The sequence below is a fragment of the Miniopterus schreibersii genome (assembly GCF_964146895.1).
Source record: "Miniopterus schreibersii genome assembly, chromosome: 4".
In the NCBI taxonomy this organism is placed as follows: Eukaryota; Metazoa; Chordata; class Mammalia; order Chiroptera; family Miniopteridae; genus Miniopterus; species Miniopterus schreibersii.
The window spans coordinates 25252602-25269984 of NC_138105.1; the positions used below are offsets into that span (position 1 = coordinate 25252602).

General features: G+C 42.4%; 1 protein-coding gene across 11 annotated transcripts in view; it reads left to right on the forward strand.

Moving 5' to 3' along the window:
* ACSL6 (acyl-CoA synthetase long chain family member 6) overlaps window positions 1-16817 on the forward strand; it is a 54931-nt gene extending 38114 nt beyond the window's left edge. For all 11 annotated transcript variants that reach the window (XM_081136364.1, XM_081136366.1, XM_081136369.1 and 8 more), the window contains 6 exons: window positions 425-513; window positions 1249-1365; window positions 4416-4559; window positions 6090-6191; window positions 7165-7236; window positions 16349-16817. In XM_081136364.1, the coding sequence (XP_080992490.1) occupies window positions 425-513; window positions 1249-1365; window positions 4416-4559; window positions 6090-6191; window positions 7165-7236; window positions 16349-16486 (662 nt within the window). In that variant the 3' untranslated portion in view covers window positions 16487-16817. The remainder of the gene's footprint in view (window positions 1-424; window positions 514-1248; window positions 1366-4415; window positions 4560-6089; window positions 6192-7164; window positions 7237-16348) is intronic.
* Window positions 16818-17383: the final 566 nt, after the last annotated feature.

Here is a 17383-nt window from a genome sequence, read left to right on the forward strand (position 1 = left end):
ATAGTGTGATGACTAGAGGAAAAGCAATGATGACTGTATTTTATGAACCCCAAACCAAGACGTGGTCGGACAATGGGGAAAACCTTTTAATATGGGCACTATTGCAAAAAGTCCTGACCGTGTGGTTGGTGTGGGTATGAGCCCCACCACAGACTCTGCAGGTTGGTGCTAGGCCAGGTGCACCTGTCTAGCTCTTTCAGAATCAGATGTAAAACAAAGGCCCTCAAAGGCTGGCCTCTCCTTTCTCTAGAGCTTTGTTTTATCATCAGCGCTTGCCTATGACAAATGCCCATCTAAATATGTATTGCTTTCCCTCCATAATTCCCTCCTTTGACCACGCGGGGGGTTTTGCATGGCATGGAGCACCTTCAGTGCTGAAATTGATCTGAACACTGACCAAGGCCATGTTGCTCTGGTGTTCTAGGGCACGTAGGGGCGCCTCTGCCCTGCAATCATATCAAGCTCATCGATGTTGAGGAACTGAACTATTGGACCTACAAAGGAGAGGGAGAGGTAAACTTTCAGCATTTAGCCATTCGTGTCTGTGGATGCTACATGTAGTGAGTAAAAGAAAAAAAAGGAATTATTTTCCTTTTACCCTATATGTAAAACTCACTTTAAATTACTGATTAATTTGACTCAGCTGAATTCAGTATTTCTTCTCCTGTTTATGAAACAAGGCTGGGGCTGGGCTGGTCTAAATCAAGATTTGGTATTTCCAAACTTTTTCTAAAATCCCATTTTTTTCCTAAGTGGCATGGCCTGCTGCTGTGGCTCTGTCCCAGCAGAAACATGGCCTGTTGCAGATAGGCCAGATGGGGTAGATAGAGCTGGCCTGTACCCAGCCATCCCACGGGAGTGTGCACAAGTTGCCTGGCTGCCTGGTTGTGAAGCAGGGCCTGAAGGCTCTCAGGTAGAATCAGCTGCCCATTGGTATCTGATGTGACCCCATCCAGTGTCACAAAGCAGCACCTGCTGAAGGCCAGGGGGTTCCTGAGGAAGAAGAGATGGTGGAGGGAGGCCTGGGGTGGCCAGGGCAGAGAGGAAAGATGGAGAGGATGCTGCTTGAGAGAAGGCAGGAGACAGCTCAGATGCTGGTGGCTGTTCTGTCCTCTGTCATCATCACCGCCGTTTTCACAATGGATTTCCTGAGGGGTAGCGTACAGTATTCTACACTTGCCCCCTAACAGCATCACATCAGGAATCCTTATGCTGTGGGCTGAGAGAAACCGGTGTTTGTCCCTACAGATATGTGTGAGAGGACCAAATGTGTTCAAAGGTTACTTGAAAGATCCAGACAAGACAAAGGAGGCTCTGGACAGTGATGGCTGGCTCCATACTGGAGACATTGGGCAGTGGCTGCCGGTGCGTATGCTGGGAACCATGGAGCTCCAAACATTTGGGTGGTGGGTGTAAATCTGATTCACTCTGAGGCAGGGGTCTTCTCCGTGTCCTGCCTGACACCTAGTCATTCAGGAACACCTCTAGGGATTGAGAGGTTTCTTTACTTTGCCCCCAAGCTTCCTCCCTCACCCTCCTGAGGCAGGTGATAGGGATCTTTGTGGGAGGGTAGAACTGGAGTGTGGGACCCACTTCCTACCCTTAATGGTTCCCAGAAAGACCTACAGTGCTGTGGAATCTGATGGGTAGAGTACAAGGAGCAGGAGCTCATAGCTCTGGAAGATCAGAAAGGCAGGGGGTGGGAGCCCACGGACGCTGGCCCCCAACTGAGAGGTGGCACTAAGCAGCAGGAAAAGCTTGGAGCTGGGCCAGAAGACGGCTGCATTCCTTTGGCTCTGACAGTAGTGGCTCTCGTGACCATGAGCAAAGCCTCATCCCTCTCTGGGACCCCATATTGACTCACTTGTAAAATAAGAATGTGAGGCTACAGGAAACTCTTTGGCTGTGGTCCCCAACTTTTAGCCCAAATCAGCTCTTGTGCCTCATTCTGTCATTTGTAAAGTGGGGATAGTACCATTGCTTACCTGCACAGTCATTGTTGTGAGGAATAAGTGAGGTTATGCCGGTAAAGCACTTAGCACAAAGCCTGGCACATAGGACATGCTTAGATGAGAGCTATGAGCAGAAAAAGACTGTCCCTGAAACCAAGAGCCCTCACCTGACAGAGCCTGCCCCAGGGACCTCTCTAAGGTTTTGGGTCGACGCTCTGAGATGCTGAGTTTATTGGTCATGTGAGTGGTGTTGAGCTCTCTCCAGGGCTGGCGAGCTGTCTGCCCCTGCTCGGATCTGCATGCTTCCCTTTGAGAAATGCTCACTCCTGCAGCAGACAAGGATGTGTCCATAATGTGTGCCCTGGGCCAGGGACTCTGCTCAGGGGAGAGACACTTCTTTAGACAGTTCCCAACCCAGTGCGGTGGACATGAACCAAGGGCCACACTCACCTGGGGAGAGGCAGAGGACAGGTACCTACTGGGTCTGAGTCTCAGGATATGAGTCGTGCCCTGAGTGGGAGGAGAGAATGGGAAGGACAGTCAGGGCAGGAGTAATAGCACATGCTGAGTAGAAAGACACTAGAGGTATAAAGCAAGCATTTCTAACTGAGGGCCCACAGAGATGGAGGAGGAAGGCTGGAGAAGTCAGCAGGGCTCTGGACACTGACGGGGTAGATTGTCCCATCAGCTAAGGAAGCTTAGGCTTCAGGTCCTCTCACTTGCATAGTCCCCTTCCAAGGTTCTGTACTTCATTTTATACTATTTTTCTTAATCAGGACTCTCAAATTTGGAAAAAGCTTAAAGCCCCACAAAACCTTGGCTGCATGGTAACTTGCATGAAACCACCTGCCTTGCAGAGTGTTGTGAGCAGCAAGTAAATTAACTCATGTAAAGTACCTGGTACTGTGTTTCAACTCAAAGCCTAAGACAGCAGGCAGGCAGTCTGTGGGAGACAATTTTTTAAAATTATTGTTTGGAAATAGTATTAAATAGATATAGCAAGGAAAAGGTATAAGCTGCTGCTTTTTCTTCTTTTTTTTAATGTTAATCCTTACCCAAGGATATTTTTCCATTGATTTTTTTAGAGAGAGTGAGGGTGGAGGGGGGGGAGAGAGAGAGAAACATCGATGTGAGAGAGACACATCAATTGGTTGCCTCCTGCACTCACCCCAACTGGGGCCTGGGAATTGAACCTGCGACAGCTACATGCCCCTTCACGGGAATTGAACCCCCAACCCTTTGGTGGGCAGGCTGACATGCCGGCCAGGGCTGGTATAAACTTCTGATCCAGAAACACCTGGTTCAAATCCTGGTTCCCCTACCTCCTAGCTGTGTGGCTTTGAAGGAGTTAAGGAACCTCTCTGATCCTCCCTTTCCTCATCAGTGCTATAGAGGTGATGACATGGGCTTCCATGAATACCAAAGAAGCCAGGGTAGGGAAGGTGTGATGTCCAGCCTGGCTTTTGAGCAAAACAGAGCCTGCCTGTTTTTCTCTTCTGGAGAGATTGCTCTGGTTCTGGTGGATCGAACAGATGGAGCAGGAACAGAGTGTGTGTGTGCAGAGGTCCAGTCAGGAAGTGGTTTTGATGGAAAGAGGTTTGTGCCCGAGGATGGATGAGGCTGATTGCTAGAAGTCCCAGGAGAGGCAGCTGGCAAGGCCATCTCCAGTTTTAGGGCTTGGGGACTGGGACAGGCGTGAGGAGGATGGTGATGAGCTTCCTTTGGGGGCATGTTGCATCTGCAGACAGCCTGGGTTCTGATGCCTTCTGAGGATAGTTGAGTTCTGGGTCTGGCTCTCAGTGAAGAGGCCTGGCTGGAAGCTTGGACAGACATGGGAGTGACCAGTGAAGAGATAAATGGTAGTTACCTCAAGGCACATGGCAGTGGAGGTGAGGAATGTACAGCATTCAAGGATTGAGCCAAGGGATAGAGACCCACTTAGGAAACTCAAAAAAGGTCGAGGGGAAGCAGGGAGGTGATGGGGGTCCTGGAGGCCAGGAGCATAAGCACTCACTACCCAGGGGGTGGCCTTCCTGCCGCAGAGGTTTTGGCCATCTGGCTGATCAGGTGGATGTCACTGGGGGCCTCTGCCAGAGCTGTGCTGTGTGCTGGGGACAGAGAGGCTACTCTTATGGGTGAGGCAGTAGCTGGGGTGACACCTAAGCATGGTTTAAGGGAGCAAATCTGAAGATGCTGTGAGAAAAGGGGCAGCTGCAGCACAGGCCTGGGTGAGAGGGAAGCGCTGGCGGGAAGGCAGGTGGGCTGTCTGAGGGGGAGGGTGGCAGGGGAGGAAGGGAGAAAGGGAGGGGGTAAATGCTGACGGGGAAAGCACGGTGGCTGTGTAAGAGCAGAGGTGTCAGATGGAGGAGCGGATCTGGGTGGAGTCTGCAGGGTGGGACAGGACAGGAATGAGGGGCTATGGCACTAAGGTTAGCGGTTGAAGCTGTTTGTCCAACTCCACAGGCGGGGACTCTTAAAATTATTGACCGGAAGAAGCACATATTTAAACTTGCTCAGGGAGAATATATTGCACCTGAGAAGATTGAGAACATCTACATCCGGAGTGAGCCTGTGGCACAAACCTATGTCCATGGGGACAGCTTACAGGTGAGTCCCCTGTGCTTCAGCCTCCCACACGTGCTGGACCTGCTGAAAAATCTGTAGTTATCTCAGAATGATTTCCTAAGTATTTAGTATTTGATTAAATGGTAAACATTAATTTCTAATCAGACACCCATATTCTCCTACATATTAGATTATGAGAGAAAACTCCTTTGTAAATGAGAAATCTTAATTGCTTAGGGTTTGATAAATTGCAGTTAGGTAATAAGTTGCTTGAAGTAGTAGTAATGGACACTCCCACTACTTTTAACTTTGTGTGTGTGTGTTTAATAATTTTTTATTTTTTTATTACAGTTGATGTACAATATAATATTAGTTTCAGTTGTACACCCCAGTGATTCGATATTTACATAATATACAAAGTGATTATCCCAGTAAGTCTAGTACACATCTATCACCATACATAGTTATTATAATATTATTGACTATATTTCCTGTGCTGTACCCACTGCTTTTAACTATTGTTCTACCTACTTCCACAAGGAATGTTGAAGTAAGTTGCTAAAGCAAAATTCAGGATGTCTGCTGTTTTGGTTTTGAAATATGCAAATGAGCTTCATAGATAAATAGATATGGTATTGCAAAAATGGCACTTATGATGATATAGCTTAATATATTAAGCTAATATGTTAATTAATGTGGTTTAGGATTAACTTATTTGGAGAGGATTTATCTTTTCTGTTTTCAACATCATTTAGATTTGAAGTCAGAAAGATCACTGTGAATATAGTCTTTGCATTCATTGGATTTAATCATTTAATGAACCATATTAATGAAATGGAGGACCATATTAATTAAACAACTTTTAAATGGTCAGGAAATCCTGAGATATATTTTGGTTCATAGAGTTGTTTGTTTAGCATCCTGAAGATGTACTCATGTGAGTTTAGCATGAGAATCAAAGGTACATGTAGGTCCACAGTATTTGACTATACATCCTTGGTGAAAGATATCTTTAAGCACAAAAGGAAGTACAAAAAAACTCTTAAACTGCTTTCAGTAATCATATTGTTAGTAATGATACAACGTGTAGGTCTAACTTTATTGATTCTTAATCTCCTTAGGCTCATTCTTTATTAATTTTTTTTATGAAGTTAGGGAAATAGATCAGAAAATAAATACTCAAGAATGTGTGATATATTGGCTGAAATGTTTCATAACACAGGCATAGACTTATTTTTAGAAAAGGGTGGAGTCTGAGAATACCAAGAGATTACTCTTAATGCTGGACCACAAATAACCACTTTAAAAGCTTTTGTCACTGATACGATATCGTATGCCAACTATACTTTAATAATTAAAAAAATAATATAAGGGCTTTTGTGATTATAAAAAGCTTTTGTCAATTTTGGTGATTGTTTTATCTTGGTAATTGGTACATCTTATACTAGTATCTTTAATTTTGTATCTATTTCAAAATTTTTATAATGTTTTTAGAAAAAAATTGAAATAAATATGGTGAGTATGGGAAAAAGTGCTTTCGTGATGACTTGTTTTTCTTTGGTGGGATTGCAGGCCTTTTTGGTGGGCATTGTTGTGCCCGACCCTGAAGTCATGCCCTCCTGGGCACAGAAGAGAGGAATTGAAGGGACATACTTAGAGCTCTGCTTAAATAAGGTCTGTACCGTGGGGCTGTTTCCTAAAAGGTTGCTGGACCTTTTTCGATACTGCTTAATGAGAGGACAGAAGAACAGTAGACTGGCAAAATTCGAACACGTAGGGAAATTTCTAACTTTATAAATGGTGGGAATCCTAAACGAGAGCTTCATCTTTTTTTGTTGTAGTTGAAGGAACTTACATTTCTTCTTAGAAAGTTTGATAAACTATTGAATTTTAGAGCCAAGAGACATCACAGAAAGCTTGTCCAGCCCACTTATTTTGCAGCTTGTAGGAGAGTCCAGAGAGGATGGCAGCTTGCTTAAGGCCACACAGCTGGTTAACAGCAGTGTCAGATGTGAGCACAGGCCTTCTGACTCACTGGCTATGCTCTCTCCAAGTGTGAGGTGGATTTTGCATTTACTGGGCTTAGAAAGAGAGTTATGGAATTGAAAAAGTAATACAGTTCTTCCTGCTTAGAGCATTAGCCACTCACATTACAGAAACCTCGTGGTACATGGACGATCCTCTGGAAGAGGATCTCTGTGCTCTGGCTCAGCATCAGCCCCTCCAGGCACATGGTCCATTCCTCAGCAACCACGGACCCTATTGCTTCCACTAGGCCCTGGGCTCTTTTGGGGATTATGGGGCCCCTGGGACTCACCAGGCTTACCAGAGGGCCACTTAAAAACATCAAGTGGTTGACTTGGGGTGCTGAAAACACAACACAATATACAGATGATGTATTATAGAATTGTACACCTGAAACCTATATAATTTTATTAACCAATGTCACCCCAATAAATTCAATTTTTAAAAAATCAAGTGGTCCCTTAGCCTGTCACTCCTTTGGGCCTGGTACTTATTTGCCAGATGAGAGGTGATTGGCATGCTCCCAGGGAGTGTCAGCTCCAGTTGGAGGGATGGGAGTGAGAGCATGTTGGTATGAATTGTGGTTTTGGTATTGTAATTTTACCTATATGATTCAATTCAGGAGCTGAAGAAAGCCATTTTGGAAGATATGGTGAGGTTGGGAAAAGAAAGTGGACTCCATTCTTTTGAACAGGTAACTATAACCTTCCCCATACTTGTCACAGCCCTTTGAGCAGTGATAAAAATTAAATTAACCCACAGTGACCCTGACCTAGATTCCCCACCCTCCATGCTGTGGCCTGCAGGCAGGCTTTGTACCAGTGGACCCCTGAAGGCCTGTTCTAACCTGACCGCAACAGCCTGCATCCTGAACTAAAATAGGTCAGATATCGAGTGAGACTGCTCGTTGTCCTCATAATCACAAGCATTCATAAAACTGAAATATTACCCTAGCCGTCACTACTAGATCATGTGTACATGATCTGTCTCCAAGCTGCCTGCAACTGTCCAGACCAGAGCCCTGTCTTATTTTTATTTTTATGGGGACACTCTTCTTGGCTGCAGCAGGCAAGCTTACTTGCTAGGACATCAGAAAAATTGTGCTCCTCAGGCCAAAGATCTGTTAGCCCAGCATGCCCTCTACAAAGAGGAAGAAAGGAAGAATGTATTAGGAGGGGACACAGTAGTCCTCTAAGACCTTTTGTCTTTGAAAGGTTGGGGTTCTTATTGTAACTGAGTTTATAAGTATACTTGGTCCTTCTTACATATATCATTTTTATACCCTCTTTAGTCAAAAATTCAAAAAGAAAAATTTAACAAGCAGAAAAGTATTAATATACTGATTATTATTTCCTAGTGTATAATTAATATAATTGGTTTTCATAAAATTTTGTTTCTCCAATAGGGTACACCTGAAACCTATATAATTTTATTAACCAATGTCACCCCAATAAATTCAATTAAAAAAAATCTAGTGGTCCCTTAAGCCTGTCACTCCTTTGGGCATGCCTGGTACTTATTTCCCAGATGAGAGGTGGTGATTGGGATGCTCCCAGGGAGTGTCAGTACTATACCAAATATAGCATTAGGGATCTGCAAGGCTTATGAGAATTTTAAATTTTGTATGTTCATTTTGATGATAATCTAAAAACATTTTAAAACCAGTTTTAAATATAAAACTCTTAGAGCAATTACTTGCAATTAAAAAACATTTCCACGGTTTAAGACTCATTTTTTAAAATTTCAAACTGAGGAAATCTAAACATAGTTTCAGGGTCTGAGAGAATTGTTTTTCTTTTGAAATAGATTTACCTAGTTTGAGAAACACTACACTGCTCTCATCTGACAGCATATTTGAGGGCAAATAAGACCTGAATGAATAAATCTTAATAAAATTATAAAAATAAAAATAATGAAATCTGAGGCACTCAGTAAGTTATATTTATCTTTCTGAATGGAAAGGTCAATTCTGGCATCATAATTTTTTAAATTTCTAAATTTGGTAGAACTCACTTCATTGCTCTTCCATTAGGAAGCTGCTGACCAGATCATGTGATCATGTAGAGCAGGGGTCACAGATGAGTGGTCCGAGACCTGGCTGGTCCCAGCCTCAGTGTTGATCTAAATGGCTGGCTCTGAGGGCCCTGGAGATGCAGGAGGCCTGGACCCGATTACTAAACTGATTAGCTCCTGTGATTCCTAAGGCCTGCACGCCCCCTTCTGGGCTTGGGATGTATGACCTGCCCCAGGGCATGTGGAGAATCGTAACATCTAGATTCCTCTTCCTGGAAAAGACTACCAGCTCTCAAGATTATGCTTAAAAGGCACTGTTGGCTATGTTTCCCGGGTTAACCATTGTGCAAGTTAGAGCTTTCACTGAGAGGAGATGTGTTCTTGACTTTCCATAAGCCTTGAGCAGAGTTACTGCTCTAATGATCTGCCCTCACCATGGTAACGTCAAATACAGAGACGCCATGTGGCATCCAAAAGGCCTGAGTTTTATTGCCAAGTCTGTCACCTCTTTGTTGGTCTGTGGCTTCCTCCCCACCACAGCCAGTGTACGTGCCCTCAGCTGGCCAGGGGAGAGCAAACACCTGCCTGAGGAGGGTCCAGTGTTGTTACAAAATTCAACAGAAATTGAGTTAATCTATAATCCATCATCAGCCTGTCCTTTCCCTTTTCCTGAAATATGAATGATCAATTAAGGCTTACCACTAAGTTTTGAAGAAATACATACACACACAAATAGGTATCCAAGTTCAAGACTTAAATCATTCAACAAAAACTTTAAGAGTTCAGACTTACTGAGCAGGGTTGATATAAATTTAACTTTGAATTAGATTAAAAATTAATGTAATTTAATTTCCAGAAACAGACAATTCCTAGAACTAAGCCAGCCATTATTAATTTATGGAGATCTTTGGAAGATATATTTTAATGAGTGGATAGGAAGCATTTAAAATAACTATCAATACTTTTAACATGTACGTCCCTGGGAAGTATCTGACCATACTTAAGTGTGCTTTAACCATCTTCTTCCCTTATTAGTTGTCATAGGCAGTACAAAATGAACCTCAACACTTGATAGATTTTTCAAATTCTAACTGGGAAGCCCTCATTTAAAATATTTATTTCCTGTCACTGAAATGAATACTTACCTAATCAGTATGCCTTTAAGTGAGAAATGAATTGAGCATTTTCCAAATTAATTTAAAATGTTTTTTCTACTTTATTCTTCTGTACTAAATTATTCACTCTGTGTTTATTATCTACAAGCAATATTGTACATTAATAGTATTTCATTATAACCATTGAAAGTTTCAAAATACTATGTTTCTTCAAAATTATGAAAAGTTCTGTGCTTTAATGACTTGGCATAAATTGATACTTTTCAGGTATTTTATTCCAATACAGTATTTAAATGTACATTACATTTTTTTTTAATCCTTACCCGAGGATATTTTTTCCATTGCTTCTCAGAGAGTGGAAGGGAGAGAGAGAGAGAGACATTGATGTGAGAGAGAGACATCGAGTGGTTGCCTCCCGCACGATCCCAACCTAGGCGGGGATCAAGCCTGCAACCAAGGTTCAGGCCTTTGTCCGGAATCGAACTCAGTACCCTTCAGTCTGCTGGCCAGTGCTCTAACCACTGAGCCAAACTGGCTAGGGCTGTTTCCATTCATTTTTTCACATTTGACAGTTTAGTTGTATTAGAAAATATATAATTATTTGTAAAAAAAAAAAAAAAAAAAAAGAAAATTGATTTTGTCATTCGTTTACTTCCTTAGAAGCTGTGGGCTTGTGACCCACAGTTAAGGTCAGTGTTAGTTAAACAACTGGCTTGACCTATCTTTTTCCAGCTTACTGACTAGACTTTTAGTTGCTGGAGCAGTCGGTATAGGTGTTTTCATGGGAGAATTTACATAGACCCAAGGCTGTAGGTTGGATGGAGCAGGGACTGGCAGCCTGGCAACTGCGCCCCTCTGATCTGTTCGCTAAGGGGCTGAGAGGTGAGCCGAGCCCCATGTTGCTTGAATGCCTGAAAGGATGTATTTAATGATACACCAAGCCTGTTCGCAGAGAGTCCCCTTGAACTGCAGATGTCCCAGTCACCCCTTTGGACTTGCTGCAGGCGGCTGGTTTGACAGGTATTCAGAATCTACCTGCTGATGCAGTCCTTTCTTCCTAAGATCATAATGGTTTCTTTTACCTTCTACTTACCATCTAGATAGCGTTATGTAGCTCTCCCTCGGAAATCCATCTTGCCTGAGCTGTATTGTTTTTAGCTTCTGCTTGTCACTACTGGATTTTCAAAGGGCTCACCCCCAGGCTTGTACTGAGCATAGACCCTTGTCCCAATTACTCGGTGTTCTCCACACGCTGTTAGGAATGCAGAGGAGCTGGAGCCCTGGCTGCCTGGGCACTGTAGAAATGACATCTTGGCATTTGCCTCTCCTTTGAAAATTATATAATTAATTTCATTTACAAAAGAAGGTGGATAGCTGGTTTGCACTTATCAAGAGTCTTCGTGTGATACTGTTTCTATCAGAAGAGATTTTTTTTTAAGTTAAGGGCATTAGCACCATCAGTTTTTCAATTTTTCATTTTATGACAGTGAGCATGAGTTATAAAGTTAAACCACTGCATCTAGGATTAAGTTTGATTTAGACTGTGTGCAGGTTGAATAGCTTTGGTGTCAAACGGTAGTCTCCAAACTTGTTTTAAGTAGCAGAATTTGGGTGACATCTTATATGAAAGTCGAACATGCACAAAAAGTAAGAGCAGCATTGTTCTGGGGGGTTCAGGGCTTGAGCCAGAGCTTCTCTTCCACACCCCTTCAAGTCAACCACCTCATTTTATCCCTCCCCCACTCCACCGCCATACAGTTCTGCCTCTCTCCCACATCATCCCACTCCTGCCTATCTGCACCCCACCTCCACACCACCCCCAGCACTAGCCTCTTCAGAACCCTTAGTTCTCAGCGCACTATAGTCTGAAAACGTCTCCCTGGGGACCTGTTTCCAGTGAACTTTGGTTCTCCTAGGATGGTTCATGTTTGATAAAAAAAAATTAGGAAAAAAGTCTATTCCAGAGAGTACAGAAAACAGCAGCCCTATTCTCTATCAACCCCTTGCTTCTTTGGATATCAAGAACACTGGGTTTTCCAACCAAACACTTTTTATGAGAACCTTAACTAATTTTGAGACATTTGATAGTAACCCCCTTTAGCCCAGGTTTCCAGCTATTTATATTGGATTTCCAAGTAGAAATCATTTCACTATGTGAAGTAAAGTTAAGGCAGCTGCCTATAACGCTAGCTCTTGTTTTAGCCAAAAGTCCCCTCCTCCTCTTCCCTCCCTCCCCTACGTGAATCCCTTACAATGCTATTCTTTTTATAAAAAGCGAATCCTTCATTTGAACAAATTTCTAAGTTACAGAGATGAATCGGATTTATTAATGCTGTGATCATTTGAAAACTTTTACATTTTTAAATTACAAGCATGGGTTAAGAAAAGCCAGAATTTGTTAAAAATTAAAGCTTTTTAAGAAGTTGGAAGTATATCTGTTTGAGAGGTGTTCTTTGTATAGTGAGTTTTTGATCTGAAAAATGGGTAAATGTAAGGGAGAATTTTCCCAGAAAAGAATTCTTTGCCATTCTCCAAATACCCACCTGCCAGGGCACTAGACTATTAACATCAGGGATTTTGAAAACTATCGATGACATATTGAATTTTTGTGGCTAGTTGCATACATTGATTTTTTTTTTTCCAGTTTTTGTAGTGTGGTAAAATACACATAACATTAAATTTATCATCTTAACCATTTTTTAAAAATCATATCTTTATTGATTTCAGAGAGAGGAAAGGAGAGGGAGAGAGAGAGATAGAAATATCAGTGATGAGAGAGTCGCTGATCATCTGCCTCCTGCACGCCCCTGACTGGGGATCGAGCCTGCAGCCCGCAACCCGGGCATGTGCCCTGACCGGGAATCGAACCCCGATCGCCTGGATCTTAGGTAGATGCTCAACCGCTGAGCCACGTCTGGCCGGGCATTGACCATTTTTAAGTGTACAGTTGAGTGGCATTATATGCATTTGTAATATTGTACAACCATCACTACCATCCGTCTCCATAATTCTTTTCATCTCATAAAACTGAAACTCTGTAGTGTCACTAAACAATAACCCCCAATTCCACGCCCCTCCTCACAACCACCATTTAACTTTCTGTCTCTATGAGTTTGACTACTCTAAGTATTTCGTATAAGTGGATCATATAGTATTTGTCTTTTTGTCACTTGCTTATTTCACTTAGCATAATGTCCCCAGGTGCATCCGTGCTGTAGCATGTGTCAGAACCTCCTTCCTTTTTAAGGTGGACTATGTTCCATTGTATATGTAGAACACGTTTTGCTTATCCACTCATCCACTGATGGACGCTGGGTTGCTTCCACATTTTAGCTGTTGTGAATGCTGTTGTGGGGCACACCAGGAGTGGAATTACTTGGGTCATATGGTAGTTCTATTTTTAATTTTTGGAGGAACTGCCATACTGTTTTCCACAGTGGCTGCACCATTTTACATTCCCACCAACAGTGCGCAAGGGCTCCAATTTCTCTGTCTCTTCACCAACACTTTATTTTCTGTTTTTTGTATACTAGCCATCCTAATGGGTGTGAGGTAATATATACATTGATTTTTGAAGTAACATTTTCTAATTGTGTCCATTGATTTTATTAACAGTTCTCATATGACAGTAGCATCTGAAGCAGTGACCTCTCTCTCTCGTTCTCCTGGCTTTTGTAACCTACATTCTAGTTCCTTTCTTCTCAAATCACTCCTCCTCCATCTCAGGCCTAGACTGCAGCTCTGTCCTACATACTTAGACTTACATATCCAATGTACAAAGAGTACTTGGTGTCTCAGAAACATTTCAAATTTTACATGAATTCTTGATCTTCCCACCTCCAAAGAATCTTTCTGCTCCTCCAGTTTTTCTACTCAAGCAGAAACCTAGAACCATTATTATGTCTCTTTCTTTACCACTTGCCCAGGCCAATTTTAAGCCGTGTCCTTTCTACCCCTGAAATCTATTTCCATTTCCACAGCCAACTTTATAGTCCAAATGAACATCAGTCTTGCCTCTTGGCTGGTCTTCCAGCTTCCGCTTTTTCCTCACTTCAATCTATTCATAACAGATTAATCAATCTAAAGAGCCATTCTGGTTCTGTCTCTTACTGCTTAGCTTAAAAATTATTTACAGAATTATTTCCAAACATCCTGCCTTGGCATATTAGTCCTTTATAATCCAGCCTATCCCGCCAGCCCTGTCTCTTTCATCTTCATTTCTATGATGTGCTTCAGCCTACACTTGTAATGCCTCAAATGTGCTTTTGGCACATGTGGCCTCTGCCTAGGGCAGGGGTGGGGAATGTCCTGCCCGAGAAGTCACTTGGTCTGGCCCGGCCAAGGCAACCCCAGGCTGGACTCGAGATCAATAAATCTAGGAGCTTTTTTAATAGCTAATTTTTAAGTCGGTAATTCTGTATGGCCCGTGAATGATGTTATAAATATCCAAATGGCCCTTGGCAGAAGAAGGGCTCCCCACCCCTGGCTTAGAGCACCCTCCTTCTCAGACCATGTAGCAGCGGCCGCTCCCCTTCCGCGTACTGACCCATCTGGCTAACGCCTCCTTGTCCTTCAGAGTTCACCTTGGCACCCTTTTCGATGAAACCTGCCCAAGCCTGCATTAGGTGCTCTATCAGAAATGCATTCAGCTGTAGCAGAAAACCCACAGTGTCTTAAACACATAGGGTGTATTTGCTGTGTTTTTTTCTCACATAAGAAGTCCAAAGATCAGCCATCCAAGGTAGGCACAGGTCCTCAAGGGCCTGGGCTCTGCCTATCTTTCTATTCCCCAATCTTAGTGTGTTGGCTCATCACCTAATAGTCACAAGGTGGCTGCTTCAGCTTTGGACACGGTTTATATTCAAGGAAGGAAAAAGGAAGAGTATGTAGAGATAGCTATCTTTAAATCTTTTATTAGGAAAGCAAAACTTTCCCTTCTCATTAGCGAAAAATGGATCTTATGCCTACCCCTAGCTGCAAAGGAGGCTGGGAAGTCAGGGGAAAGAATTGTCATGATTGACATGACCCCAAAACAAATCAAAGTGTGATTAGCATAGAAAAAGCAGGGAGTGGGTACTGGGAAAGCGGCTGACTGCCTGCCAAAGGTGATGCTCTCTGTGCTTGTCCCTGTAGTGGCAGAATCGCACTGCAGCCTTTCATGAGATGGTTAGGTCCACATGGGCAGGGACTGGTTCTTGATCTTCTTTGCCTCCATAGTGCCTAACACAATACCTGACACACAGTAGTTTCTCAACAAATATCAATTACACAAAACAACAAAATGAATGTATGTGTGTATTTAATAGCTATATTTTGAATTAATTTTTAAAAGTCTATATTGTAGAAATTCATAACCCTATTTGCTATATAATAATATGGATCTATTATCTCAACAAAGCCATGGAATTCAGACCCAACTTTCAGAATACAGTTTCTTAGAGATAGTGTCAGCTCAATCCCAGATTATAACATTCTCACTGAACTGACAGTGACCCTTTCAGCTGGAGCCCCACATAGGAGGAGCCTACCTCTCTGGCCCTCCATTCAGCCTTGCGAAGAGACCTGGGATATGCCTCAAGGAAATAGGCAATGTGAACACCAAGTCTGATCCTTTTGTGCCTCCTTCCAATGAATGTGAAAATTCCATGCCAAAACTTTTTTTAAAACATAGACTCATCATGTCCCCGTAGACTTTATATCCCTCCTGTGAGTGGCACCATCATCCATGCAGCCATCAAAGCCAGAAAGCTGGGAGTCCTTGAGGCTGTCTCCCTCTACTGCAGTTTGCCCGTTTATCTCTGAATTGTTCTTAGAACTGCTTGCTTGTCTCTGTCTCTGCCACTACTACAAGTGTAGACTCTTATCTTCTCTCCTGTGGATTGGCCAGAGCCTTCTGATTGGTTTCCCTGTTTCCAATCTTAACATTCTGAAAAACCACTTCCACATATCTCTTGGAGAGAGCTTTGTAAAATATATCCTCATCCATGTCTTTGCCCTGTATAAAAACCTTCAGCCCCTCCTTATTGTCTTCAGCATAAAGTCTGAGCTCTCCATAAACTGCCCCAACTACTGCTGCAGCTTCACCTCTCACCCCCTGTACCTCCGACTTGATGTAACTACTAGAAACCACTTGGATTTCTTTTCTCACACTCAGCCACTTCTCACTTCCATAGCTTTGTTCTTGGGATTGCCTCTGCCCAGAAAGCCCTGTCCTGCCCACGTCTCCTCCTTTGCTGGCTCTCACTCCCTCTTTAACACGCATCTGATTTGGGAAGGCTGCTGCTCCCTCTGTGCCGTAACTGAGCTTGGGGCCCTTCATCCTGAGCATAGCAGATTGTCTAATGATTGCCCCACGTGTCTGCTCTACTGGATGCAAAAGTGCACTCCCTGAGGGCAGGGGCGCTCATGACTCCTCCTTGTGCCCTCAGCATCTGCCACGGAGTAAGCAGCCAATTCATTTCTGTTGACTGGCTGAATGAAGGAATAAAAAGGGAAAGAAGGCAGCTTTCAGACTTGTCAAAGAGGCTGCAATGTTATTAACATAATTTTGACATTTAAGTAGGCGTAGTGTTTTTATATCAATATATCTATTCCCATATGCCTGTTTACTTTTATCATGTATGCTATAAATGCTGTGTTATATTCCTGATAAAGATGTATTCTGCGTTTGGTTTTTAGGTTAAAGCCATTCACATCCATTCTGACATGTTCTCAGTTCAAAATGGCTTGCTGACACCAACACTAAAGGCTAAGAGACCTGAGCTGAGAGAGTACTTCAAAAAACAAATAGAAGAGCTTTACTCAACCTCCATGTGAAGTTCAAGGGAAGTTCTTCTCAGTACAATGGACTGTGTAGCAATATTATAGTTACTATTGAAAGTAATGAGTCAGAATGATGCAGCCGAAAATTAATAAGCACGTGACTTTATGACTGAGCCTTTTCCTGTCCCAAGAGGTCTTTAACAATATTTTCTCTATCATCACCGAATACACTTTATTTTTATTAAAATGATATTGTAGCGAGCTGCTAAAAATCTTGCAAATGGCAATGTAAAAATCAAGACTTTTCTCAAGAACTGTGTACCACTAAAAGAAATACATTCTCAATGTTCACAGCACTCCTATTAAATGTAAAGGAAAAACATAATTGATATATTGTACTTAATTACTTGTGAAATAGAAACCAGATACAGCAAATATCTAGGCAATGTGGACTACCTCATTCAATAACTGATTGTCAAAATCATAATTAGATCAGACTTAAAAATTAAAACTAGGTGTACAGAATCATGCTAAAGTAAAACAACTCACATTCTACATAACTTCAGATTCTTCAAACATGACAATCCTTGTTGATGTGAAGTTTTCTCTAATTTTTACGTTTATTCATGGAAAATGCAAATTCAGATATTCTTAAAACAAATGTTATACTTATATAACATGTTACAAAAATCTTTCAATACATTTTTTCGTTTATAAGCTCGTTAAAATACTTAGTAACTACCTAGAAAAAAAATATATAACTGCTTCAAGAATAGTATGTATATATGCTTGGACCTCTTACCACATGAATTCTAAAAGCTGTCTGTCGACTCTACAGTGAATGGACCTTTGGGGAAGACTTGTGAAGAGAAACCCAGAATTATTTCTCAGGGTGGGCAGCCATTAATGTACCTATGTTCCTTGCTGGGTTCTTCCAGTCTTCCATTCTCA